The following is a 27,134-nucleotide window of genomic DNA, read 5'->3' on the forward strand; positions in this document are numbered from 1 at the left end:
TACTCATGCAGCTATAAAAAAAAAAAAGAAAATTTTTTTTTTTTTTTTTTTTTTTAGTGGAGGGGGGTTTCTGGGTACTCGGAAACCCCCCCTGGGTGCGCCACTGATGGCACAGCATAAATTGTATAGATGGCAACCATCGATGGTCACTTGCAATTTCAACATAAATGGTAACCATCGATGGAAGCCACACCGATGGCCATCTCTATCATACAGCGCTGGAGCATGGGTGCCGCAAAGTAAACTGTGGCTCCTGCATCACTGATCACTCACTCATGATCAGTCCCAGCTCACACTCTCCGCCAGTCTTCTGCGCCGGCCATGTTACCGGAGACCCAGTCATCAGCATAATCCGATAACACAGAAAAGTCACTAACACACGTTCTACATCGTACACCTGTCAGTCCCTATAGCAGCGGCAGCACGTCGCACGAGAGAGTAATAAGAGATGATGGCACGTTTGTTTCTGAAGGGCATTGCACAGTCCCCTCACTACTCCTATCCCAGTCACTCGGTGATTGTATACTCTGTCTGGCCTTACACTGACAGAGGACAGTACACTTCCTCCATCTTGGTTTTTGGCAGCTGTTCAACATCAGGGTTATTGCACAATGCAATACCGATGTTTTTTTATCCTAGAAGTAAAATAATGGCACGTACGGCGTGAATGTTTGTTAATACATCATTATTATTATTATTCTCATTACTCCACACGCTGGGTATAAGTTGATTGTGGTTTTACTGTTCTTTACAGGATCAAAGATGGCCGCGGACAGTAACACAGCTCTAGGACTTCATCCTCGATCACCGATTTATAAATGTGACAGACCAGAGAAATCCATAGTAGCAGCATGGCTGGCAGCAGGCTAGAGAAGCTAGGCACTGTGTTCACCAGGTACGTTCACGTAATCCCATGTCACAGGGTCCTGTCACCCTTTGGGCTTCAGTACTTAACAAATAACTGCCTTTTAGTAAATGCCCTAGGCAGGTCTCTAGGTGTTACGCAGCGTAATCTATAGTGTCTGTATACTATAGGGAAGTGCAGTGGTCAGAGCCACAACTAGACATTTTGGGTCCCCTTCCCCCAGTGTTATAAAGGGACAGCATATGCACCTATAAAAAGGGTCTTGGTCTCGTGGGGAAGGTAAAGGACATACAATATATGTATGTTGTATGTTATATATATATATATATATATATATATGCCACACAGTAGTGCCTCTTCTTCACATTATATCACACAGTAGTGCCCCATTACGCCGTATAGTTAGCGTCTTATTCACATTATGCCACATAGTAATATAACCCCTTTTACAGCACAATAGGCTACACCAGAGGTTCTCAAACTTGGTCCTCAGGACCCCACACAGTGCATATTTTGCAGGTAACCCAGCAAGTGCACAGGTGTATTAATTACTCACTGGCACATTTTAAAAGGTCCACAGGTGAAGCTAATTATTTCACTTGGGATTCTGTGAGGAGACCTGCAAAACATGCACTGTGTGGGGTCCTGAGGACCGAGTTTGAGAACCTGTGGGCTACACAATAGTAGTGCATCTTATAGCACAGTATGCCACACAGTAGTATTGCCCCTTATAACACATTATACCATCCAGTGGTAGTGAGGGGAGAGTGGTGGCTGTGCCTGCCACATTTTCTGGACTGACAGGCAGCTGCTACAGCTGGGTCAAGTATAGGAGGACTAGGGGGCACTCCTCCTGGTATACTCGACCTAGCTGTAGCAGGTGCTTGTCATAAGGTGATGCAGGCACTGTGGCCACTCTCCCCGCTCCCACTGCCTCCTGCTCCTCCTCCTGCACTGCCTCGCCTCCTGTATCCAGGTGCACTGCAAGCAACATTTATTGCTTCAGGTGCCTGGCAAATAGAAAACACAGGGGCAGCTGGTTCTGCCCCAGGGTAAACAACAAGCAGTAATAAAATAATATTAGCAGACAAAAAAACAACAAGCAGTAATAAAATAATATTAGCAGACAAAGTGATAAGATGGCACTATTTGCAAGCTACATTCTACAGGATAATAGTTTAAAATGTGAATAAGGGCAATAAATTGTATATTGATCTCGCCAGGTTTCAAGTGTAAAATGTTCATGGTGGGATATATGATCCACTGACCCCAGCAATGCTGGTCTGGGGTCAGAGGGTTGTGTGAGTAGAACCCCGTAAAGCCACGTACACACTAGATGAGATTTTGAAAGATCTTGCTCAGAATGGGCAATCTGAGCGAGATCTTTCACAATCTCGTCCAGTGTGTACACTAAATGTCGTTAACGATGCACGCTCCTGCGCATCATTAACGACCCCCTCCCTCGTCCGAACATGTACAGACGAGTGAGGTCCTCGTTAATGACAGCCATGCTGCAGATGCAGCGTGGCTGTCGTTCACCCTTCCGCGCCGTCGCTGCCTGTCCCGGCCGCATTGACAAGTGTGTATGCACTTGCCGATGCCGCCCCCCCCAGCCGGGTTCCCGCTGCTGCCAATATCTGTGCTGGCGGGGATCGGGTAGTGTGTAGGTCCCTTTAGTCTTGTGTGAGCTGTGTAGAGTGAAGGTATTTGGGTAGAATAGCTTATGGAGGTTATGTGGGTTTCAGGAATTTGATGCCTGAAGAGGTGAATTTTCAATGAACGCAGAATACATTCCACAGAGTGGAGCCTAAAAGAAGTATTTTAGCCGTGCATTGGAGCAGGTAAGGGGGGTAATTCTGAGTTGATCGCAGCAGAAAATATGTTAGCAAATGGGCAAAACCATTTGCACTGCAGGGGAGGCAGATATAACATGTGCAGAGAGAGTTAGATTTGGGTGGGGTGTGTTCAATCTGCAATCTAAATTGCAGTGTAAAAATAAAGCAGCCAGTATTTACCCTGCACAGAAACAAAATAACCCACCCAAATCTAACTCTCTCTGCACATGTTATATCTGCCTCCCCTGCAGTGCACATGGTTTTGCCCAACTGCTAAAAAATTTCCTGCTGCGATCAACTTGGAATTACCCCCATGGTTTTGCCCAATTGCTAACAAAAATCCTGCTGCGATCAATTTGGAATTACCCCCAATGAGTGGGTAGGAGAGACACGGATACTGGGCCTGATTCATGTATAAGTGTGAAGAATCAGGGATATTAGGTAGGCAATATTGATTACGATATTGCCTATTATAGTTTGCCTGTGATACTAGGATGCGTATTAAAAGATGTTCAGTTTAATAGGCTCATTTATCAATGAGTGATAAATTTCACTGTGAGTGATAAATTGCACCAGCCAATCACCTTTCAAACACAGCCTGTGACATGGAAGTTAGGAACTGATTGTTTGGTGCAATGTATCACTCACAGTGAAATGTATCACTTATTGATAAATGAGCCCATAAATGTTTATTCAGTAAGGGTTACTTTGATCCCAGGCACATACACAAAAGGTATTATTAGCATGTTACTGTCCTTTCAGGCCAAGGAAGGCCTTTTGTTGACTGTCATGTCTGTACATCAAAGTTAATGGGATTCAAGGGAACTGGCTAATTACCTGACAGGACAGTCTTTTGTCTATTTTGACATCTCAAGGGAAGCGCCCCATGGGGTGTAATAAGACCACATACAGTATGTATTCAGAGTTGTGTCCAGCCAATACACAGGACAGATGAAAACCGTCCCAGCTTTGATGTGGTATATGGAGTAAACTTAATTTCTCTTACGTCCTAGAGGATGCTGGGGACTCCGTAAGGACCATGGGGTATAGACGGGCTCCGCAGGAGACATGGGCACTATAAAGAACTTTTAGTATGGGTGTGCACTGGCTCCTCCCTCTATGCCCCTCCTCCAGACCTCAGCTAGATTCTGTGCCCAGAGGAGAATGGGTGCACTAGATGGGAGCTCTACTGAGTTTCTTTGATAAAAGAATTTTGTTAGGTTTTTTATTTTCAGGGAGCACTGCTGGCAACAGGCTCCCTGCATCGTGGGACTGAGGAGAGAGAAGCAGACCTACTTGAATGATAGGCTCTGCTTTTTAGGCTACTGGACACCATTAGCTCTAGAGGGATTGGAACGCAGGTCTCCCCCTGCCGTTTGTCTCAGAGCCGCGCCGCCGTCCTCCTCGCAGAGCCGGAAGATAGAAGCCGGGTGAGTATAAGAAGAAAGAAGACTTCTAAGGCGGCAGAAGACTTCAGATCTTCACTGAGGTAAGCTGCGCGCCATTGCTCCCACACATTACACACACTGACAGGCACTGATGGGTGCAGGGCGCAGGGGGGGCGCCCTGGGCAGCAATATAAACTTCTGTATTGGCATGTTTTTCACATATGGGCTGCGGAGTCAGTAGATATGTATATCCCCCGCCATTAATTGTAATTTTGAGCGGGAACGAAGCCCACCACTAGAGGGGGCGGAGCTTGGTCTCACAGCACTAACCAGCACCATTTTCTCCACAGTGATCTGAAGAGAAGCTGGCTCCCCAGACTCTCCCCTGCTGAACGGTGATACAGGGCTGAAAGAGAGAGGGAGGGGGGAGGGGGGAGGGGGGGGGGGGGGGCACATTTAGGCGCAGTGAGTGTATTACACTGTTAATATATATATATAAAAGTGCTATATCTGGGAATTGTTTCCAGTGTCAGTTGGCGCTGGGTGTGTGCTGGCATACTCTCTCTCTGGGCCAGATGTACTAAGCTTGAAAAGTGATAAATATCACTGTGATAAAGCACCAGCCAATCGGCTGCTAACTGTCATTTTTCAAACACAGCCTGTGACATGGCAGTTAGGAGCCGATTGGCTGGTGCTTTATCACAGTGATATTTATCACTTTTCAGGCTTAGTACATCTCCCCCTCTGTCTCTCCAAAGGGCCTTGTTGAGGAACTGTCCCCTTATAGATATATCCCTGTGTGTGTGTGCGTGTGTCGGTACGCGTGTGTCGGCATGTCTGAAGCGGAAGGCTCATCCAAGGAGGAGGTGGAGCAGATGATTGTGGTGTCTCCGTCGGCAACGCCGACTCATGATTGGTATGATATGTGGAATATTTTAAATGCTAATGTGACCTTATTACATAAGAGAATGGACAAAGCTGAGTCCAGGGAAACAGCAGGGAGTCAATCCGCGGATTTGACTGGGTCACAGGGCCCGTCAGGGTCTCAAAAGCGTCCCCTATCACAAATAGCAGACACTGATACCAACACGGATTCTGACTCCAGTGTCGACTATGATGAGGCAAGGTTACACCCTAAGGTGGCCAAAAGTATTCAATATATGATTATGGCAATAAAAGATGTTTTGCATATCACAGATGACCCCTCTGTCCCTGACAAGAGGGTACACATGTTTAAGGGAAAGAAACCTGAGGTAACCTTTCCCCCATCTCATGAACTGAGCAAATTATTTGAAAAAGCTTGGGAAACTCCAGACAAAAAACTGCACATAATACAGTGTATAACACTGTATATGTGCAAAAAACCCCGCCATTAATATTATAAAAAGCGGGAGAAGCCCACCGCTGAAGGGGCTATCTTCCTCAGCACAGCCAGCGCCATTTTCTCTTCACAGCTCCGCTGGAAGGACGCTCCCCAGGCTCTCCCCTGCAGTATACAACTACAGAAAGGGTAAAAAAGAGAGGGGGGGGGGGACACACATAAATTTAGGCGCAAAATTGTGATATAGGCAGCTATAGGGGGAAAATTCACTTTGTATATAGTGTATATCCCTCTGTTATATAGCGCTCCGGTGTGTGCTGGCATACTCTCTCTCTGTCTCCCCAAAGGACTTTGTGGGGTCCTGTCCTCAGTCAGAGCATTCCCTGTGTGTGTGTGTGTGTGTGTGGTGTGTCGGTACGGCTGTGTCGACATGTTTGATGAGGACGCTTACGTGGAGGCGGAGCAGGTGCCGATAAGTGTGATGTCGCCCCCTGTGGGGCCGACACCTGAGTGGATGGATATGTGGAAGGTATTAACCGACAGTCTCAACTCCTTGCATAAAAGGTTCGATGACGCAGCTTTGGGACAGCCGGCATCTCAGCCCGCGCCTGCCCAGGCATCTCAGAGGCCATCAGGGGCTCAAAAACGCCCGCTACCTCAGATGGCAGACACAGATGTCGACACGGAGTCTGACTCCAGTGTCGACGAGGATGAGACAAATGTACAATCCACTAGGGTCATCCGATGCATGATTACGGCAATGAAAAATGTGTTGCACATTTCTGACATTACCCCGGTTACCACAAAAAAGGGTATTATGTTTGGGGAGAAAAAGCAGCCAGTGACTTTTCCCCCATCTGATGAGTTAAATGAATTGTGTGAAGAAGCGTGGGGTTCCCCAGATAAGAAACTAGTAATTTCTAAACGGTTACTAATGGCGTACCCTTTCTCGCCAACAGATAGGTTACGCTGGGAGACATCCCCTAAGGTGGACAAGGCGCTCACACGCTTATCAAAAAAGGTGGCACTGCCTTCTCAGGATACGGCCGCCTTAAAGGAGACTGCAGATAGAAAGCAGGAGGCTATCCTGAAGTCTGTGTATACACACTCAGGTACTATACTGAGCCCTGCTATTGCTTCAACATGGATGTGTAGTGCTGCAGCAGCGTGGTCTGATTCCCTGACTGATAACATTGATTCCCTGGACAGGGACACTATATTGCTAACCATAGAGCATATTAAAGACGTAGTCTTATATATGAGAGATGCACAGAGGGACATTTGCCGGCTGGCATCTAGAATTAATGCAATGTCCATTTCTGCCCGGAGAGTATTATGGACTCGGCAGTGGACAGGTGATGCTGATTCTAAAAGGCACATGGAAATTTTGCCTTATAAGGGTGAGGAATTGTTTGGGGACGGTCTTTCGGACCTCGTATCCACAGCAACAGCTGGGTAGTCGACTTTTTTACCTCCGGTTCCCTCACAACCTAAGAAAGCACCGTATTATCAAGTACAGTCCTTTCGGCCTCAGAAAGGCAAGCGGGTTAGAGGCGCGTCCTTTCTGCCCAGAGGCAGGGGTAGAGGGAAAAAGCTGCACCATACAGCCAGTTCCCAAGAACAAAAATCCTCCCCTGCTTCAACTAAGTCCACCGCATGACGCTGGGGCTCCACATGTGGAGCCAGGTACGGTGGGGGCCCGTCTCCGGAACTTCAGCGACCAGTGGGTTCGCTCACAGGTGGATCTCTGGGTTCTACAAGTGGTATCTCAGGGATACAAGCTGGAGTTCGAGACGTCTCCCCCTCGCCGTTACCTCAAATCAGCCTTGCCAGCTACTCCCCAGGACAGGGTGGTAGTACTGGCGGCAATTCACAAGCTGTACTTCCAGCAGGTGATAATCAAAGTTCCCCTCCTTCAACAGGGACGGGGTTACTATTCCACAATGTTTGTGGTACCGAAACCAGACGGTTCGGTGAGACCCATTCTAAATTTAAAATCCTTGAACACTTATATAAGGAAGTTCATGTTCAAAATGGAATCGCTCAGGGCGGTTATTGCAAGCCTGGAAGAGGGGGATTACATGGTATCACTGGACATCAAGGATGCTTACCTACATGTCCCCATTTACCCACCTCACCAGGTGTACCTCCGTTTTGTGGTACAGGACTGCCATTACCAATTCCAGACGTTGCCGTTTGGTCTGTCCACGGCACCGAGGGTATTTACCAAAGTAATGGCCGAAATGATGATACTCCTTCGAAAGAAGGGAGTTATAATTATCCCGTACTTGGACGATCTCCTTATAAAGGCGAGGTCCAGGGAGCAGTTGTTGGTCGGAGTAGCACTATCTCAGGAAGTGCTACAACAGCACGGCTGGATTCTGAATATCCCAAAGTCGCAGCTGGTTCCTACGACGCGTCTGCTGTTCCTGGGTATGATTCTGGACACAGAACAGAAGAAGGTGTTTCTCCCGGAGGAGAAGGCCAAGGAGTTGTCATCTCTGGTCAGAGACCTCCTGAAACCAAAACAGGTGTCGGTGCATCACTGCACGCGAGTCCTGGGAAAGATGGTAGCTTCTTACGAGGCAATTCCATTCGGCAGGTTCCATGCAAGGATCTTTCAGTGGGATCTGTTAGACAAGTGGTCCGGATCGCATCTTCAGATGCATCGGCTGATCGCCCTGTCCCCGAGGGCCAGGGTGTCTCTGCTGTGGTGGCTGCAGAGTGCTCATCTTCTCGAGGGCCGCAGATTCGGCATACAGGACTGGGTCCTGGTGACCACGGATGCAAGCCTCCGAGGTTGGGGGGCAGTCACTCAGGGAAGAAACTTCCAGGGACAATGGTCGAGTCAGGAGGCTTCCCTACACATAAATATTCTGGAACTAAGGGCCATTTACAATGCCCTAAGTCAGGCAAAACCCCTGCTTCAAAACCAGCCGGTGCTGATTCAGTCAGACAACATCACGGCGGTCGCCCATGTAAACCGACAGGGCGGCACAAGAAGCAGGATGGCGATGGCAGAAGCCACAAGGATTCTCCGATGGGCGGAACATCACGTGATAGGACTGTCAGCAGTGTTCATTCCGGGAGTGGACAACTGGGAAGCAGACTTCCTCAGCAGGCACGACCTCCACCCGGGAGAGTGGGGACTTCATCCAGAAGTCTTCCGGCTGATTGTAAATCGTTGGGAAAGGCCACAGGTGGACATGATGGCGTCCCGCCTCAACAAAAAGCTAAAAAGATATTGCGCCAGGTCAAGGGACCCTCAGGCGATAGCTGTGGACGCTCTAGTGACACCGTGGGTGTACCAGTCGGTTTATGTGTTCCCTCCTCTTCCTCTCATACCAAAGGTACTGAGGATAATAAGAAAGAGAGGAGTAAGAACTATACTCATCGTTCCGGATTGGCCAAGAAGGACTTGGTACCCGGAACTACAAGAAATGATCTCAGAGGACCCTTGGCCTCTGCCTCTCAGACAGGACCTGCTACAGCAGGGGCCCTGTCTGTTCCAAGACTTACCGCGGCTGCGTTTGACGGCATGGCGGTTGAACGCCGGATCCTGATGGAAAAGGGCATTCCGGTTGAAGTCATTCCTACGCTGATAAAAGCTAGGAAAGATGTGACAGCAAAACATTATCACTGCATATGGCGAAAATATGTTGCTTGATGTGAGGCTATGAAGGCCCCAACAGAAGAATTTCAGCTGGGTCGATTTCTGCACTTCCTACAGTCAGGAGTGACTATGGGCCTAAAATTGGGATCCATTAAAGTCCAGATTTCGGCCCTGTCTATTTTCTTTCAAAAAGAACTGGCTTCACTGCCTGAAGTTCAGACGTTTGTTAAGGGAGTGCTGCATATTCAGCCCCCTTTTGTGCCTCCAGTGGCACCTTGGGATCTCAACGTTGTGTTGGATTTCCTAAAATCACATTGGTTTGAGCCACTTCAGACCGTGGAGTTAAAATATCTCACGTGGAAAGTGGTCATGCTTTTGGCCTTGGCTTCGGCTAGGCGTGTGTCAGAATTGGCGGCTTTGTCCTGTAAAAGCCCCTATCTGATCTTCCATATGGACAGGGCAGAATTGAGGACTCGTCCCCAATTTCTCCCTAAGGTGGTATCAGCGTTTCATTTGAACCAACCTATTGTGGTGCCTGCGGCTACTCGGGACTTGGAGGCTTACAAGTTGCTGGATGTAGTCCGGGCCCTGAAAATCTATGTTTCCAGGACTGCTAGAGTCAGAAAAACTGACTCGCTGTTTATCCTGCATGCATCCAACAAGTTGGGTGCTCCTGCTTCAAAGCAGACTATTGCTCGCTGGATCTGTAACACGATTCAACTTGCACATTCTGCGGCTGGACTGCCGCATCCTAAATCAGTCAAAGCCCATTCCACGAGGAAGGTGGGCTCTTCTTGGGTGGCTGCCCGAGGGGTCTCGGCTTTACAACTTTGCCGAGCTGCTACCTGGTCGGGATCAAACACGTTTGCAAAATTCTACAAGTTTGATACCCTGGCTGAGGAGGACCTTGAGTTTGCTCATTCGGTGCTGCAGAGTCATCCGCACTCTCCCGCCCGTTTGGGAGCTTTGGTATAATCCCCATGGTCCTTACGGAGTACCCAGCATCAACTAGGACGTCAGAGAAAATAAGATTTTACTCACCGGTAAATCTATTTCTCGTAGTCCGTAGTGGATGCTGGGAGCCCGTCCCAAGTGCGGACTTCTTCTGCAATACTTGTATATAGTTATTGCTTAACTATAGGGTTATTGTTCTGAGCCATCTGTTTAATGAGGCTCAGCTGTTGTTCATACTGTTAACTGGGTATACTTATCACAAGTTGTACGGTGTGATTGGTGTGGCTAGTATGAGTCTTACCCTGGAATCCAAATCCTTCCTAGTAATGTCAGCTCTTCCGGGCACAGTTTCCCTAACTGAGGTCTGGAGGAGGGGCATAGAGGGAGGAGCCAGTGCACACCAGATGTAGTACCTAATCTTTCTTTAAAGAGTGCCCAGTCTCCTGCGGAGCCCGTCTATTCCCATGGTCCTTACGGGAGTACCCAGCATCCACTACGGACTACGAGAAATAGATTTACCGGTGAGTAAAATCTTATTATTTGTAATCACCTTTTGTAACATTATTTCTAAAATAAGCATTGTACCCTTTTCGGTAAATAAACCTTGTTTATTTAAATATACTGTATGCCTCCAGAATACAAATTCTATGAAGAGACTGTTAGATTGCTAAACTAGGCTTTATGTAAATGGTTATTAAGTGCCATATAGGCTGCGTTGACGAAATGCGTGGGTGTCTATTCACAGAGCTTAGGTGCAATTGAAATATTAATAGTGCACAGTTATTAATTGCTGAAATAGGGGGCTTGCCAGTATGCTGCATGGATACTTGGGAGTGCCGGGGCTATGTGCAGTAATTATATAAAGGTGTGTTGGGAGACCTGTGATTTCCCGGTTCTTTATTTTTTTAAGGTTATCACAGGTGGTGGCAGTGCAAGTAGTGAATTTGTGTTGAATTAAGGCACTCTGACCAAAGACCAGGGCACTGGATATTTCCCCCAAAGTCAGGGATAAAGGGAGATAAGCAAGGCAAATTATGTCGCACTGCAGGTGGGGGTGATGTAACGTGCAGCGAGAGTTAGATTTGGGTTGCTTATATGTTTTCTGTGCAGGGTAAATACTGGCTGCTTTATTTTTACACTGCAATTCACTGCTGGCTCCATTCCCTGTAAACCAGCTGAGATCGCTATCTACTGTATATAATTCTGAAAACACTCCATACAGGTTGAGTGTCCCTTATCCAAAATGCTTGGGACCAGAGGTATTTTGGATATGGGATTTTTCCGGATTTTGGAATAATTGCATACCATAATGAGATATCATGGTGATGGGACCCAAGTCTAAGCACAGAATGTATTTGTTTCATATACACCTTATACACACAGCCTGAAGGGTCATTTTAGCCAATATTTTTTATAACTTTGTGCATTAAACAAAGTGTGTGTACATTCACACAATTCATTTATGTTTCTTATACACCTTATACACACAGCCTGAAGGTCATTTAATACAATATTTTTAATAACTTTGTGTATTAAACAAGGTTTGTGTACACTGAGCCATCAAAAAACAAAAGTTTCACTATCTCACTCAAAAAAGTCAGTATTTCGGAATATTCCGTATTTCGGATATTTGGATATGGGATACTCAACCTGTATTTGTTTTCCCTTCTTTAAGGGGGGGACGACACCAAACTCCAACATGCCTCTGGGCGACTAAAATGAACTTACGCCCCTGGTGCAAGCCGAGTCGCACAGGACCTGGCGTGTCAAGAAGGGTCATTTGGCACGACTGTGGCAAGAGTGTATATCACATCTGTAATTAAGAGGACGTAAATTCAAATTTTTAAATCTGAATCATGGGTCACATTTTCATAACTTGTGTCAAAGGAAAAAGTTTTAAGAACCGTGTTAGGGACTGTAATAAAAATGAACAACTGCATCATGATTATGTCTAGTGGTCATCTCAGTGTATGGTATTCCATGTCTTAGGTCGGATTCAATGGATATTTGCCGCTGCCTAATTGATCTGTTGGGGGGGGTTCAATTATAGGCTGCAGTTAACATGGATTTCTATTGGAGCCTGAGGAGGCTTGAACTGAAATCCACATTAAATGCCCTGATCGTGGGTGCCACAATGCTGATAACCCATAGCTCTGGGAATTTATCCTGGATTCAATGTGTTAATGCGCGTTAGCAGGTAATATACTATGATGGGTAAAAGGGATGTAAATGAATAGCTCCAGGCGTTAAGGCCCGTGCTACCACCCTTTTCTCGGCGCAGTAAATTACCACTGCTTATTGAATCTGGCCCTTGGAATGTAATAGAATAGTGTATTATGTACTGTATTTATGCCTTACATGGATTTGGTAGTTAGTTTAACCTTTTGATGACCTGATTAATTTGGAACAATGTCTATTGTGCTTATTTGTGCTCAAATGCATCTGTTTTCATTTCTGGGATCACTTATGAATGTAATATTTGTAACTGAGAATGCCATTCTATTAAGTTATGTTTTCCTTCTAGAACACGAGATCTGATGCGTGCACGGGTGATAAACGAAAAAGCAAAACCTATTTGGTACGATGTATATGCTGCCTTTCCACCGAAAAGAGAGCCTATTGCTGAAAAACCTTTAAGACGCCAGCGCAATCTTCCTGACAACGTGCCCGCAATTCTGTACAGTGAGGATTTTATACGAGCGTGAGTTTTTATTAGCTGTTGATTCCTACATAGGTCGGTGCCATTCAGTTTCGATGTTTGTCAAATATTGTTGTTTAAAAAAAAAATCAAAAAAAAATCAAGTTACTTAGTAACACATGCCAAACCTGCTAATGTCTTAGCTATGAAATTAGGAAAAATTTAATATTATAATGTTGTTTTCTCCTACGTTCTAGAGGATGCTGGGGACACTTCAAGAACCATGGGGTATAGACGGGATCCACAGGAGACATGGGCACTTTAAGACTTTAAAAGGGGTGTGAACTGGCTCCTCCCTCTATGCCCCTCCTCCAGACTCCAGTTTAGAATCTGTGCCCAGTGAGACTGGATGCACACTGAGGAGCTCTCCTGAGTTTCTCTGAAAAAAGACCTTTGTTAGGTTCATTATTTTCAGAGAGACCTGCTGGCAATAGGCTCCCTGCAGCGTGGGACTGAGGGGAGAGAAGCAGACCTACTTCTGTGAGTTTCAGGGCTCTGCTTCTTAGGCTACAGGACACCATTAGCTCCTGAGGGTCTGAACGCTAGGTACGCCTAGATGCTCTTTCCCGGAGCCCACCGTCACCCCCCTTACAGAGCCAGAATTCAGAAGAAGGGTTAGTAGAAGAAGATCAGAAGACTTCAGTGACGGCTTTGAGGTAACCCACAGCGGCCGCGCTGTGCGCCATGCTCCCACACACACACATACACAGCGGCACTACAGGGTGCAGGGCTCCGGGGTTGGGGGGGGGGGGGGACTGGGCAGCATAAAATCCTCATTTTGAGACTGGCTAAATCCGGACCCCCGCCAGTATAAATAATTTAAAAAAATAGCGGGCTGAAGCGTGCCATTAAGGGGGCGTGGCTTAGCCCTCACAACTCTCATCAGCGCCATTTTCTCTTTACAGAGCTGCAGAGACGCTGGTCCTTCCTCAACACTACTGTATCAAGTAACAGGGTGCAAAACAGGGGGGGGGGGGGGGGGGCACAGTTAATTTGGTGCTGGATTGATGATATAAAAGCACTAACAGGTCTGAGGCAATATATAAAAAGTTTCAGAACCGGGATAGGTGCTGGGTAGTGAGCTGGCACACTCCCTCTGTGTTTCTCTGACAGGCTTTACTGTGGGTCTGTCCCCTATATGCCCAGTGTGTTTGTGGTGTCGGTACACGTGTGTCGGCATGTCTGAGGCTGAGTGCTCTTCCCAGGAGGAGACTGGATTAGGGAAAGAAACGACTGTGGGAGTGACCCTGTCGGCACCGCCGACGCCTGATTGGGTAAATGTTTTGAGTGCTTTGAATGCGAATGTGGCTCTATTAAATAAGAGATTGGATAAGTCTGAGTCTCAGACCCAGGCATGGAAGAAATCCGTGGAGGATGTGTTGTCACAAGTTCAGACCCCCTCGGGGTCACAAAAGCGTTCTTTTACCCAGATAGCAGATACAGATACCGATACGGACTCTGACTCCAGTGTCGACTATAGTGATGCCAGATTAAATCCAAAACTGGCTAAAAACATTCAGTACATGATTGTGGCGATAAAAGACGTGTTACATATCACGGAGGACCCTGCTGTTCCTGATACACGGGTCTGTATGTTTAAAGGAAAGTAACCTGAGGTAACGTTCCTTCCCTCTCATGAACTGAACGCTCTTTTAAAAAAGGTTTGGGAAAATCCTGACAAGAAGTTTCAGATTCCCAAGAGAATTCCGGTGGCATATCCGTTCCCCACTGGGGATAGGGAAAAGTGGGAGTCAACCCCCACTGTGGACAAAGCTCTATCACGACTGTCAAAAAAGGTGGCGCTTCCGTCTCCTGACACGGCAGCCCTAAAGGAGCCTGTGGATCATAAGCAGGAAAATACATTGAAATCCATTTATGTCACTACGGGTACACTACTCAGATCTGCAGTTGCTTCGGCGTGGGTGAGTAGCGCTATTGAAAAGTGGGCAGATAACTTGTCATCTGAGTTAGATACCCTGGATAGGAATAGCATTCTTTTGACACTGGGTCATATCAGGGATGCTGCAGCCTACCTTAAGGAAGCTGCTAGGGACATTGGCCTTTTGGGTTCAAGGGCCAATGCTATGTCAGTCTCAGCTATGAGAGCATTGTGGATTCATCAATGGAATGCTGATGCTGACTCTAAGAAGTCTATGGAGTCTCTGCCTTATAAAGGTGGTGTCTTGTTTGGTGACGGTCTCGCTGACCTGGTATCTACGGCTACCGCGGGTAAGTCATCCTTTTTACCTTATGTTCCTGACCAACAAAAGAAAACACACCACTATCGGATGCAGTCCTTTCGGCCCAATAAATACAAAAGAGGACGAGGGTCTTCCTTCCTTGCTTCTAGAGGAAGAGGAAAGGGAAAAAGGTCACCGGCTGTGGAAGGTTCCCAAGAGCAGAAGTCCTCTCCGGCATCTACCAAATCCACCGCATGACGATGGGACTCCTCTGCGGGAGTCCGTACCAGTGGGGGCACGTCTCCGACTCTTCAGTCATTTCTGGGTTCGTTCGGCTCTAGACCCATGGGTGTTAGAAATAGTGTCCCAAGTGTACAAGCTGGAATTTCAAGACGTACCCCCTCGACGATTTTTCAAATCAGCCTTACCAGTTTCTCTTCAGGACAGGGAGGTGGTATTCGGTGATATACAAAAGCTGTGTCAAAATCAAGTCATTGTCACAGTACCCCCGTCACAACAGGGAGAAGGCTTTTACTAGAGCCTGTTCGTGGTCCCGAAGCCGGACGGCTCGGTCAGACCAATTCTGAACTTAAAATCCCTCAATTTCTATCTAAGAAAATTCAAATTCAAGATGGAGTCTCTCCGAGCAGTGATCTCCAGTCTGGAGGAAGGGGATATTATGGTGTCGGTCGACATAAAGGATGCCTACTTGCACGTCCCCATATATCCTCCACATCAGGCTTACCTGAGGTTTGCCGTTCAGGATTGTCATTTCCAATTTCAGACGTTGCCATTTGGTCTGTCCAAGGCTCCGAGGGTTTTCACCAAAGTTATGGCGGAAATGATGGTTCTCATGCGCAAGCAAGGAGTCACAATTATCCCGTACTTGGACGATCTCCTGATAAAAGCGAGGTCCAAGGAACAATTACTGCAGAGCATGACGCTCTCCCTGACAATTCTGCAACAACATGTTTGGCTCCTAAACTTGCCAAAATCACAGTTGGTTCCGACGACAAGGCTGTCGTTCTTGGGTATGATTCTGGACACTGAATTACAGAGAGTTTTTCTTCCAGTGGAAAAGGCTCTGGAAATTCAGAACCTGGTCAAACAGATTCTGAAGCCAGCAAGAGTGTTGATTCATCAATGCACTCAGTTGCTAGGGAAGATGGTGGCGGCCTACGAGGCCATTCAGTTTGGCAGATTCCATGCCAGAGTGTTTCAGTGGGACCTGTTGGACAAATGGTCCGGATCCCATCTGCACATGCACCGACAGATAATCCTGTCTTCCAAGACCAGAATCTCACTCCTGTGGTGGCTGCACAGCTCTCACCTCCTAGAGGGACGCAGATTCGGGATCCAGGACTGGATCCTGGTGACCACGGATGCGAGTCTCCGAGGCTGGGGTGCAGTCACACAGGGGGAAAATTTCCAGGGAAAATGGTCAAGCCAGGAAGCTTCAAAGGAGACGAAGCTGTGCGCTCGGTGAGTAGTGGTGTATATGATTGTCAGCAGCGACTTGGAGAGGGAATGCCAATCCCTCCGAGAAACACTTAATACAGACAGAAACCAAGTTGCGCTCAACAATCAGAATAGAAACATTTATTATAAAAATTATAAAATAACAGCAATTCTCCCAGGAGTGCAATTTATATAGATGAATTATCATAAAATATATACGGTACAGAATCACTGTGTCCTAATGAATTATAATAATACAAGTATTATTTAATAATTGTGACAATTTGGCCACAAACGATATGATGTATTGAGCAATAGTGATAATAAATACACTCTTTTAAACACCATATAGGTCTGTGTGCCAGTAACAACTCACTTGCTATGTAGAAGTCCTCAAACAGTCCTTATTCTGTGCAGACATGTATTGGTTTCCAAATTTCTATAAATAGAAGTAGTCCTTGTGGAAGGTAATGTGCACTCAAATAAATGCAAGGATGGACAGATGAATTATGTCCACCAAAACCAAACCGCTGTAGTGTTGTTTAGCAGGGAGAGCCCGGAGTGATGTTTATACAGCCAGCCGTTTACCCCCGCACGGGGGAGGGGAGAGCAGTGTCTGAGATAGCCGTCGGGTTAGAATGGAATATAGCCGTGCACAGGCTGTAAGACCCGGATCGCTAGATGTTGTCTCTGTGACACGATGTGCATGCGCTCTCACCCAAAAACGGCTATGCTTACCTCCCACGGGCAGCTCCGACTGAGCCTCCCTGCAGTTCACCTGCTGTAGACAAGGGACTGTTGGAGCCACAAATGTGTTACGCTGGCTATATGTGAAAGGCAGCCACACTCTGAGTTGTAATATCGGAGTTGCGTCTCCTTGCCCGGCTCCAATACGGACTCACTTAGACGGACCACCGACTGGGTCAGAGAGGCACCGGAGCCCCGGCACCTAAGCGTCAGTGGGATGGTATAAAGCTGTGCAGTGCAGCAGCCGTCAGGAACTGATCTCCTGTGTGGGTTCAGGATGAGTTTGACTTCAATAAGTGAAAGGGTACACCTGTATCCTTAACGCAGGTACCTGCCTTTTTGAAAGAAGACGCCCTGCTGGCGTTGAAACGCGTTAAGGATACAGGTGTACCCTTTCACTTATTGAAGTCAAGCTCATCCTGAGCCCACACAGGAGATCAGTTCCTGACGGCTGCTGCACTGCACAGCTTTATACCATCCCACTGACGCTTAGGTGCCGGGGCTCCGGTGCCTCTCTGACCCAGTCGGTGGTCCGTCTAAGTGAGTCCGTATTGGAGCCGGGCAAGGAGACGCAACTCCGATATTACAACTCAGAGTGTGGCTGCCTTTCACATATAGCCAGCGTAACACATTTGTGGCTCCAACAGTCCCTTGTCTACAGCAGGTGAACTGCAGGGAGGCTCAGTCGGAGCTGCCCGTGGGAGGTAAGCATAGCCGTTTTTGGGTGAGAGCGCATGCACATCGTGTCACAGAGACAACATCTAGCGATCCGGGTCTTACAGCCTGTGCACGGCTATATTCCATTCTAACCCGACGGCTATCTCAGACACTGCTCTCCCCTCCCCCGTGCGGGGGTAAACGGCTGGCTGTATAAACATCACTCCGGGCTCTCCCTGCTAAACAACACTACAGCGGTTTGGTTTTGGTGGACATAATTCACCTGTCCATCCTTGCATTTATTTGAGTGCACATTACCTTCCACAAGGACAACTTCTATTTATAGAAATTTGGAAACCAATACATGTCTGCACAGAATAAGGACTGTTTGAGGACTTCTACATAGCAAGTGAGTTGTTACTGGCACACAGACCTATATGGTGTTTAAAAGAGTGTATTTATTATCACTATTGCTCAATACATCATATCGTTTGTGGCCAAATTGTCCCAATTATTAAATAATACTTGTATTATTATAATTCATTAGGACACAGTGATTCTGTACCGTATATATTTTATGATAATTCATCTATATAAATTGCACTCCCGGGAGAATTGCTGTTATTTTATAATAAATGTTTCTATTCTGATTGTTGAGCGCAACTTGGTTTCTGTCTGTATTAAGCCAGGAAGCTTGTCTACACATAAACATTCTGGAATTAAGGGCCTTTTACAATGGCCTTCTACAAGCGGAACATCTTCTTCGCGATCTGCCCTTCTTGATTCAGTCGGACAACATAACAGCAGTGGCGTACGTAAACCGCGAGGGCGGAACGAAGAGCGGAGCGGCAATGGCAGAAGCCACAAAAGTTCTCCGCTGGGCGGAAAGGCATGTAAGCGCTCTGTCAGCGGTCTTCATTCCAGGTGTGGACAACTGGGAAGCAGACTTCCTCAGCATACACAATCTCCATCCGGGAGAGTGGGGTCTTCATCAAGAGGTCTTTGCAGAAGTGACAAGTCGTTGGGGAATTCCTCAAATAGACATGATGGCGTCTCGCCTCAACAAGAAACTTCCGAGATATTGTTCCAGGTCGAGAGACCCTCAAGCAATAGCGGTGGACGCCCTAGTGACACCGTGGGTGTTTCAGTAGGTATATGTGTTCCCTTCGATTCCACTCATTCCAAAAGTGATAAAGATCATAAGAAGAACAAGGGTTCATGCAATCCTCATTGTTCCAGACTGGCCAAGGAGGGCCTGGAATCCAGATCTTCAGGAATTGCTCATAGGAGATCCCTGGCCTCTTCCTCTACGAGAGGATCTGTTACAGCAGGGGCCGTGCGTGTACCAGGACTTACCGCGGCTTTGTTTGACGGCTTGGAGGTTGAACGCAAGATCCTACCCCAAAGGGTATTCCGGGTGAAGTAATTCCCACACTGCTTCAGGCTAGAAAAGAGGTAACGGCGAAACATTATCACCGTATTTGGAGAAAATATGTGTCTTGGTGTGAATCCAAGGAGGCTCCTACGGAAGAATTTCAGCTGGGCCGTTTTCTCCATTTTCTGCAAGCAGGGGTGGATGCGGGCCTAAAATTAGGCTCAATTAAAGTACAAATTTCGGCCTTGTCAATTTTTCTTTCAAAAAGAATTGGCTTCCCTTCCGGAAGTTCAGACTTTCGTGAAAGGCGTGCTGCACATCCAACCTCGCTTTGTGAACGTGGTGTTGCAGTTCCTGCAATCTCATTGGTTTGAACCTTTACGTAAGGTAGAGTTGAAATTCGTCACTTGGAAAGTGATCATGCTGTTGGCCTTGGCCTCTGCAAGGCGGGTGTCTGAATTGGCGGCTTTGTCTCACAAGAGCCCCTATTTGATCTTCCATGAAGATAGAGCGGAGTTGAGAACTCGTCAGCAATTTCTGCCAAAAGTGGTGTCATCGTTTCACATGAATCAGCCAGTGGCTACTGACGCCTTAGAAGAATCAAAGTCTCTAGACGTGGTCAGAGCTTTGAAAATTTATGTAGCCAGAACGGCTCAGATTAGGAAAACGGAGGCTCCGTTTGTCCTATATGATCCCAACAAGATTGGGGCTCCTGCTTCCAAGCAGACTATTGCACGTTGGATCTGTAATACGATTCGGCAGGCTCATTCTACGGCTGGATTGCCGTTACCGAAATCGGTGAAGGCCCATTCTACCAGAAAGGTGGGCTCATCCTGGGCGGCTGCCCGGGGGGTATCGGCATTACAGCTTTGCCGAGCAGCTACTTGGTCGGGTTCAAACACTTTTGCAAAGTTTTACAAGTTTGATACCCTGGCTAAGGAAGACCTCTTGTTTGGTCAATCGGTGCTGCAGAGTCATCCGCACTCTCCCGCCCGTTCTTAAGCTTTGGTATAAACCCCATGGTTCTTGAAGTGTCCGCAGCATCCTCTAGGACGTAGGAGAAAATAGGATTTTAATACCTACCGGTAAATCCTTTTCTCTTAGTCCGTAGAGGATGCTGGGCGCCCGTCCCGGTGCGTACTGTATCTGCAGTTATTGGTTATGGTTATACACGTGTTGTGTTGCGTTTATAGGCAGCCTGTTGCTGTCATTATTCATGCCGTTGCATGCGTTGGGTTAAATGCCATGTTGTACGGCATGCTTGAGGTGTGAGCTGGTATGTATCTCACCTTAGTTTAAATCAAAATAAATCCTTTTTCCTCGAAATGTCCGTCTCCCTGGGCACAGTTCCTATCACTGGAGTCTGGAGGAGGGGCATAGAGGGAGGAGCCAGTTCACACCCCTTTTAAAGTCTTAAAGTGCCCATGTCTCCTGCGGATCCCGTCTATACCCCATGGTTCTTGAAGTGTCCCCAGCATCCTCTACGGACTAAGAGAAAAGGATTTACCGGTAGGTATTAAAATCCTATTTTAAAGCTTTATTCTCAACATAAAACATCTGATCTAATAAACTGTATAAAATCTTTACGTAATATGTTATTTAAAAAGTATTTGTTGTTTGCTTTATCCAAATGAAACCTAAATAGCAGCATGGATTGAAATATTTTTATGTACGTTATGTAAACTGACATGGCATTACATTTGTGTTTGTTATTTGGAAATGGCTGTTTTATCTTTTTTCTCTCCACAGCAAATTTTATGAAACGTATGGTAGTGCCGGAATATTCCATCTGTATCGGAAAGATTACAGATCTGTTTGCCAAAGGTAAGATAACCATTTTTCAATACTGGAAATATATGAGCAGCTGGAAATAAAAATAAAAAACTAAGGCCCTCATTCCGAGTTGTTCGCTCGTTGCCGAGTTTCGCTATATTGCGATTAGTCGCTTACTGCGCATGCGCAAGGTTCGCAGAGCGCATGCGCTTAGTTATTTTACTCAAAAGTTAGGTATTTTACTCACGGCATAACGAGGATTTTTCATCGTTCTGGTGATCAGAGTGTGATTGACAGGAAGTGGGTGTTTCTGGGCGGAAACTGGCCGTTTTCTGGGCGTGTGCGAAAAAACGCTGGCGTTTCTGGGAAAAACGCGGGAGTGTCTGAAGAAACGGGGGAGTGTCTGGGCGAACGCTGGGTGTGTTTGTGACGTCAAACCAGGAACGAAACTGACTGAACTGATCACAATGGCTGAGTAAGTCTGGAGCTACTCAGAAACTGCTAAGAATTTTCTATTCGCAATTCTGCTAATCTTTCGTTCGCAATTCTGCTAAGCTAAGATACACTCCCAGAGGGCGGCGACTTAGCGTGTGCAATGCTGCTAAAAGCAGCTAGCGAGCGAACAACTCGGAATGAGGGCCTAAGTGTTTGTTAAAATGTTGTAATCTTTCTGGGACTGATGATAGTAAGAATGGGGAAATCTTCATGTACACAAGAAGGCTTGGCATCGGGGCATATTCAAAATAATACGGTTATTATACTAAGTTATTAGAGAAGAAGTTATACACACACCATGCAAGGCTTATACTCGCACTACATTGTCGCTTAAAAATGAACAGGAAAATAATGTTTATTGTCAAAAAATGATGGTCGTCAAGTTCACAGTACTATTCAATCTAATGGGGTAATTCAATTCAAAGTGATGATTTTGACGTGCTGGAGAAATGGCCAGAATGCCGTCACACGTTTTCTCTTGCATTCCATAGATGGTGTGCGCAGTCGAACATCGCCTCTGCTCATCATTAAGAATTGGATTTCCCCCTATGTTTACAATGTGTAAAGAGCTGAGAAAGTTTGTTAAAAGTTTAGTTCTTCACCTTCAGGTCTAGTTATAGCGAAGTGCAAGCTTATTAATTGACTGCATTTTTTAGGTTTCTATGGGGGCTGTGTCGGATTTGTCACACTGCTTCTTGGATCAGGTCCCACGCAGCCAATGCACATGGACAGCTGTTGGCATGTGGCCGACCTAGCCGGATCCCTCTCCTTGGAAAATTAGCGAAAAAATAGATCTGGAGATCAGGGTCCAGCAAATATCGACTTTTACCAACTTTTAAGAGTTTTGCTGATTGATGGACAGGGTTCTTTGGTCTGCTGCATACAAAGTGTAATTAGTATTGCTTCATCACAAGAAATAATAGCACTGTGACTCTTCTTGCATAGATTTTATTATTTCACAAGCTTTAATTGTAAAACGTATATGCACCAACAGTATGTTAAGTAAGGTGATCTATCATTTATTCTTACTGTATTTTAACATTTCTCTTTATTCATTTCAGCTTTGTGGATACATTTATAGAACTTCAGAAAGCAGGAGAAGTAAGCAACGATAAATTGTTTGAGGAGGCATCAAAAGCTTTACTTGCGAAAGGCATCAGTTTGAGGAGGTCAGCAGGCATGCGGGTAAGTACATGTTGCTCTTTTGTTTTATGATGAGCACTAGACCTCTGAGGCTTTTAGGACCCCGCAAAATACATCTACTTATCATCATATCTGCACAGTGCCAGACTAGAACATTAAGGGGTATATGCAATTGCGGTCGAATTCCTGAAAATGTCGAAAAACGGTGCATTTTCGACACAAAAAAAAAAAAAAATCGACAATGCAATACGGTACTTTTCGACAAAAAAAATTACTTTTCAGATTCGACTTTTTGCAATTCGACATTTTGAAAATTCGACATGTCTGCAATGGTAAAAATGCGGCAATTCGACAAAAGTATATTCAATTGAAGAATGTCGATTCGACTTTAGTGCTTTTCGACAGTAATATCGTCAATTTCCTTCCGCCTCACTTTGCTGGCGGAATCTAATAAAAAAAAATTAAAACATGTTTTTTTTGTGTTTTTTTTTTATTGCTAACAGCATATCTATTTATATTAGAAGGGATTATGTACTTGGTTTGTCTATTAGAGGGACACAAGTATTATTTATATATTTTTAAAAATAATTTTTTTTTTTTAACTGACTAAAATAGAGAGAGCATTGTTCTTAGTGGGAATGGGTTAAAATCAAGGAAAAAAATGCGTGGGGTCCCCCCTCCTAAGCATAACCAGCCTCGGGCTCTTCGAGCCGGTCCTGGTTGTAAAAATACGGGGAAAAAACGGACAGGGGATCCCCCGTATTTTAGAACCAGCACCGGGCTCTGCGTCCGGTCCTGGTGCAAAAAATACGGGGGACAAAAAGCGCAGGGGTCCCCCGTATTTTTTGTACCAGCACCGGGCTCTACTAGCTGGGGAGATAATGCCACAGCCGGGGGACACTTTCATACCGGTCCCTGTGGCCGTGGCATTAAAACCCCAACTAGTCACGCCTGGCCGGGGTACCCTGGAGGAGTGGGGACCCCTTAAATCAAGGGGTGTCCCCCCCCCCCCCCCCTCCAGCCACCCAAGGGCCAGGGGTGAAGCCCGAGGCTGTCCCCCCCATCCAAGGGCTGCGGATGGGGGGCTGATAGCCTTGTTGAAAATTAAAGAATATTGTTTTTTTGCAGAAGAACTAAAAGTCCCAGCAAGCCTCCCCTGCAAGCTGGTACTTGGAGAACAACAAGTACCAGCATGCGGGGGGAAAACGAACCCGCTGGTACCTGCAGTTCTACTGCAAAAAAAATACCCAAATAAAAACAGGACACGCACACCTTGAAAGTACAATGTTATTACATACATGTCGAGGCTTGCTGGGACTTGTAGTTCTTCTGCAAAAAACAATATTCTTTAATTTTCAACAAGGCTATCAGCCCCCCATCCGCAGCCCTTGGATGGGGGGGACAGCCTCGGGCTTCACCCCTGGCCCTTGGGTGGCTGGGGGGGGGACCCCTTGATTTAAGGGGTCCCCACTCCTCCAGGGTACCCCGGCCAGGGGTGACTAGTTGGGTATTTAATGCCACGGCCGCAGAGAGCGGTATAAAGTGTCCCCCGGCTGTGGCATTATCTGTTCAGCTAGTGGAGCCCGGTGCTGGTACAAAAAATACGGGGACCCCCTACGCTTTTTGTTCCCCGTATTTTTTGCACCAGGACCAGGCGCAGAGCCCGGTGCTGGTTGTAAAAATACGGGGGATCCCCTGTCATTCCCCCCCCCCCCCCGTATTTTTGCAACCAGGACCGGCTCAAAGAGCCCGATGCTGGTTATGCTTAGGAGGGGGGACACCACGCATTTCCCCCCGTGTTTTTTAACCATTTCTACGCCGTCGGAAAAGTGGAATCCAGGGCGCACTTATCCATCAATTCCTCCGTTTTTTATACCCATATGAGAGACAATAGATCATTGGTATTGTAAGTAACTGTAGATGGCAGTAAGAGGATGTGTGTCCGTGTGGGTGTACACCTTCACACACACACACACACACACGCGCACACACACACGCACGCACACATTAGGTTTGACATAGGCGTGAGCCATAATTATATATCTGGAGGGAAAGCAGCTGCAGTCTTGAACATGACATTGACACCAAACATACAGAAAAAACTAGACTGAAGTGACTTAACACCAACAAGACAAATGTCCTGAAGTGACCCAGTATAAGGCCAGGTCTCCAATTGAACATCTGTGGCTGCATTCATATGCAGTGTAAACTATTTCCAATTTCTGCAGTGGACATTGTGGGGGTGAATCGGGCACCAGGTGTCTGTATCTGCGAGATGCGGTGAAAGCCTGATATGTTCCCTTATGTTAATGCGAGTTTCTGTAGGACTAATGCAAGGATCCGTCTGACTTCAAGTGGGAACCGCTCCACCCACTGTTTTTCCGTGTTTTCATAGTCATCATTAGTATCAGCAAATGCACCAGCGCCATGCTAGGTGGTAGAGAGAGCCATCTGAAATTTTCCCTTCTACGTATGCACAACTCGGAACAGCATGGCCTCTAGCTTACACAGCCACACCACCAGAGGCAGAACTCTGGGAGGCAACGGAGTCAGCTGCCGCCGGGCTCCTGCTTTGAAGGGGGGCACCTCTCCTCCTCTTCCGTGTGTTCAGCGACATTAATCAATTAAGTTAATTGACAGCAGCTGGTATCTCTTCCGTAGCCGACTTCCCCACTAGTCACTGCACCTTACAAATCGCACCCTCTTTATTATAGATATACTGGAAGCAGACAACTTACTGATGAAGCTATTTGCTCCTATAAAGGAAGCATGAGAATTCTAACTATATGAAGTTATTTCTCTGACAATTACAAGTAACTTCATATAGTTAGAATTCTCATACTTCCTATGCAGGAGCAGATATCTCCATCAGTAAGGTTCCTGCTTCCAGTGTAATAGGTTGTGGGTTCTAATCCTGGATATGACACATGCAAATTAATTGTCAGAGAAATAATCAGCATTGTGAGTGACTGAGCAGATCTATGTAGTGTGTGGCTGGACACCTACATAGATCTGCCTAGTTGTAACGGTTTTGTAGTAGCTTCATATAGTTAGAATTAGAGATGAGCGGGTTCGGTTTTACTCGGATCTCAAAACGGCATCTTATTGGCTCACGGATGATATATGGAGGGGGGGGGCACCAATATTTTTCTTGCCTCCGGGCAACTGGGACAAACTTACGCCACTGCACACCACTCTCCCAAGACAGAACACATTTGCGTTGAGAAATGCCCATTTTACAGAATGACAAATCAGGCTTAGATCCGTGTGACTCTGAATAGGATGGAAATATGCAAGTATGTGTAAGTGTGCATGTGCTGTATGCGGAAACTCCATCCGACGCAGAATCAGCCACTGTAAGCCACAACCAAGCCATGTAGCAAGGGTTGGGATGACTTTCTTCCAGTCTGCATCTTGCTATGCTTATACTGTATATGTGGTATGTCAGCAGGAGAGAAATTGGAGCATTCTACTGAGTACTGCCTACATACACTACATGGATCAGTTTAAGCTTTGGGTGAATCATCTATTTTAGTTGTGTTCTGCTGATCAGTAAACAGAATTGTAATAAAGCTGAGTTTTTTTTTTTCTTTTATTCTTCTATTCAAGGTACCAAACTGGCAGATGTCAGAAAACCAGTCCGTGTCACATGTGAAATCTACACCTGAAGACGCTAAACCATCTGATGAAACTGAAGGACAGCCTGGTGCTTTATAGTATTTGTTACAACATAGATGTTTTGGTTATGATTGCTGCAGTACCTAAGGACATTTTGTGCTCCCTTTATTGTGCTGAAAAACATTGGCTATTAAAAAGCCTCACTGTAAAACATTTTACAGTTTGTTTAGTGGATCATTACCAAACTGAATCCGCCTGGCCATGAACAACCACGTATACTTTTTTATTTTTATTTTTTTTATTTTAAATAAACTTAAGTCTACATAAAGATTTGGTTTGTGTTTGCATTGATTAGTGCTGCTGCTGCTGCTGCTTCAAGTATTGATGAAAAAGGAAGCTGCTACAGCCTCACAGCTTGCTAGCCTATCTGTGTAGCTTTCTTCTCAGACTGACATTAGATATTTATGTATCCATATAAACTGCACCTGTGCTCCACACTTGTCTGTTACCAGGTGCTGGGCCATGCAGTGAATGCTGTAGCTCAAAGTCCAGAGCTACAAATCATCCAGTCCTCTTCAATAGAGAATAATTATCTTTTATTTAGAAAGCTTCTGCACATTGAAGGGATCATGAGACAAATTACATGAAACAGAAGGTAGATATAGTCCTGCCCAAACAGGTGGAGATGGAGCTTTATAAAAAGAGTACTGGACAGATAGCGTAAACCAGTGTAGCTGACCTCAGAAAACAGGGAAGATTACAGAGGGAGAACCCTGTCTTTGTAATATGGGGAAATTAGAACATACGAAAGGAAATACAAATTGAAATTGTATTTCTAGCTTATATTTTGTCTACTAGTAAGGGTCTTTCTTTTTTTTCTTTGCTTATTGTATCAAATGCAATACAGAATTACAACAGATAGGAAATGCACAGAGGTGTTATAGTACAATGACAATGCAGTATAAAGTTCACAGTGCTTATGTGTAACAGTTATAGAGGCACCTATTATCTCCT

The 27,134-nt window shown here is 46.0% G+C and overlaps 1 protein-coding gene across 2 annotated transcripts; it reads left to right on the forward strand.

Moving 5' to 3' along the window:
* Positions 1 to 434: 434 nt before the first annotated feature.
* On the forward strand, positions 435 to 26,448 carry MRPS23 (mitochondrial ribosomal protein S23). 2 transcript variants are annotated; one of them, XM_063953640.1, is made up of 6 exons: positions 435 to 454; positions 755 to 895; positions 12,501 to 12,677; positions 20,841 to 20,915; positions 22,421 to 22,544; positions 26,112 to 26,448. In XM_063953640.1, the coding sequence occupies exons 2-6, from the start codon at positions 852 to 854 to the stop codon at positions 26,217 to 26,219; spliced, it is 528 nt and encodes a 175-aa protein (XP_063809710.1). In that variant the 5' UTR covers positions 435 to 454; positions 755 to 851; the 3' UTR covers positions 26,220 to 26,448. The 2 variants fall into 2 exon arrangements, with proteins under 2 accessions (XP_063809710.1, XP_063809709.1); XM_063953639.1 differs by lacking the exon at positions 435 to 454 and adding an exon at positions 516 to 652.
* Positions 26,449 to 27,134: the final 686 nt, after the last annotated feature.

Source organism: Pseudophryne corroboree, chromosome 2 (genome assembly GCF_028390025.1).
Source record: "Pseudophryne corroboree isolate aPseCor3 chromosome 2, aPseCor3.hap2, whole genome shotgun sequence".
Classification (NCBI taxonomy): domain Eukaryota; kingdom Metazoa; phylum Chordata; class Amphibia; order Anura; family Myobatrachidae; genus Pseudophryne; species Pseudophryne corroboree.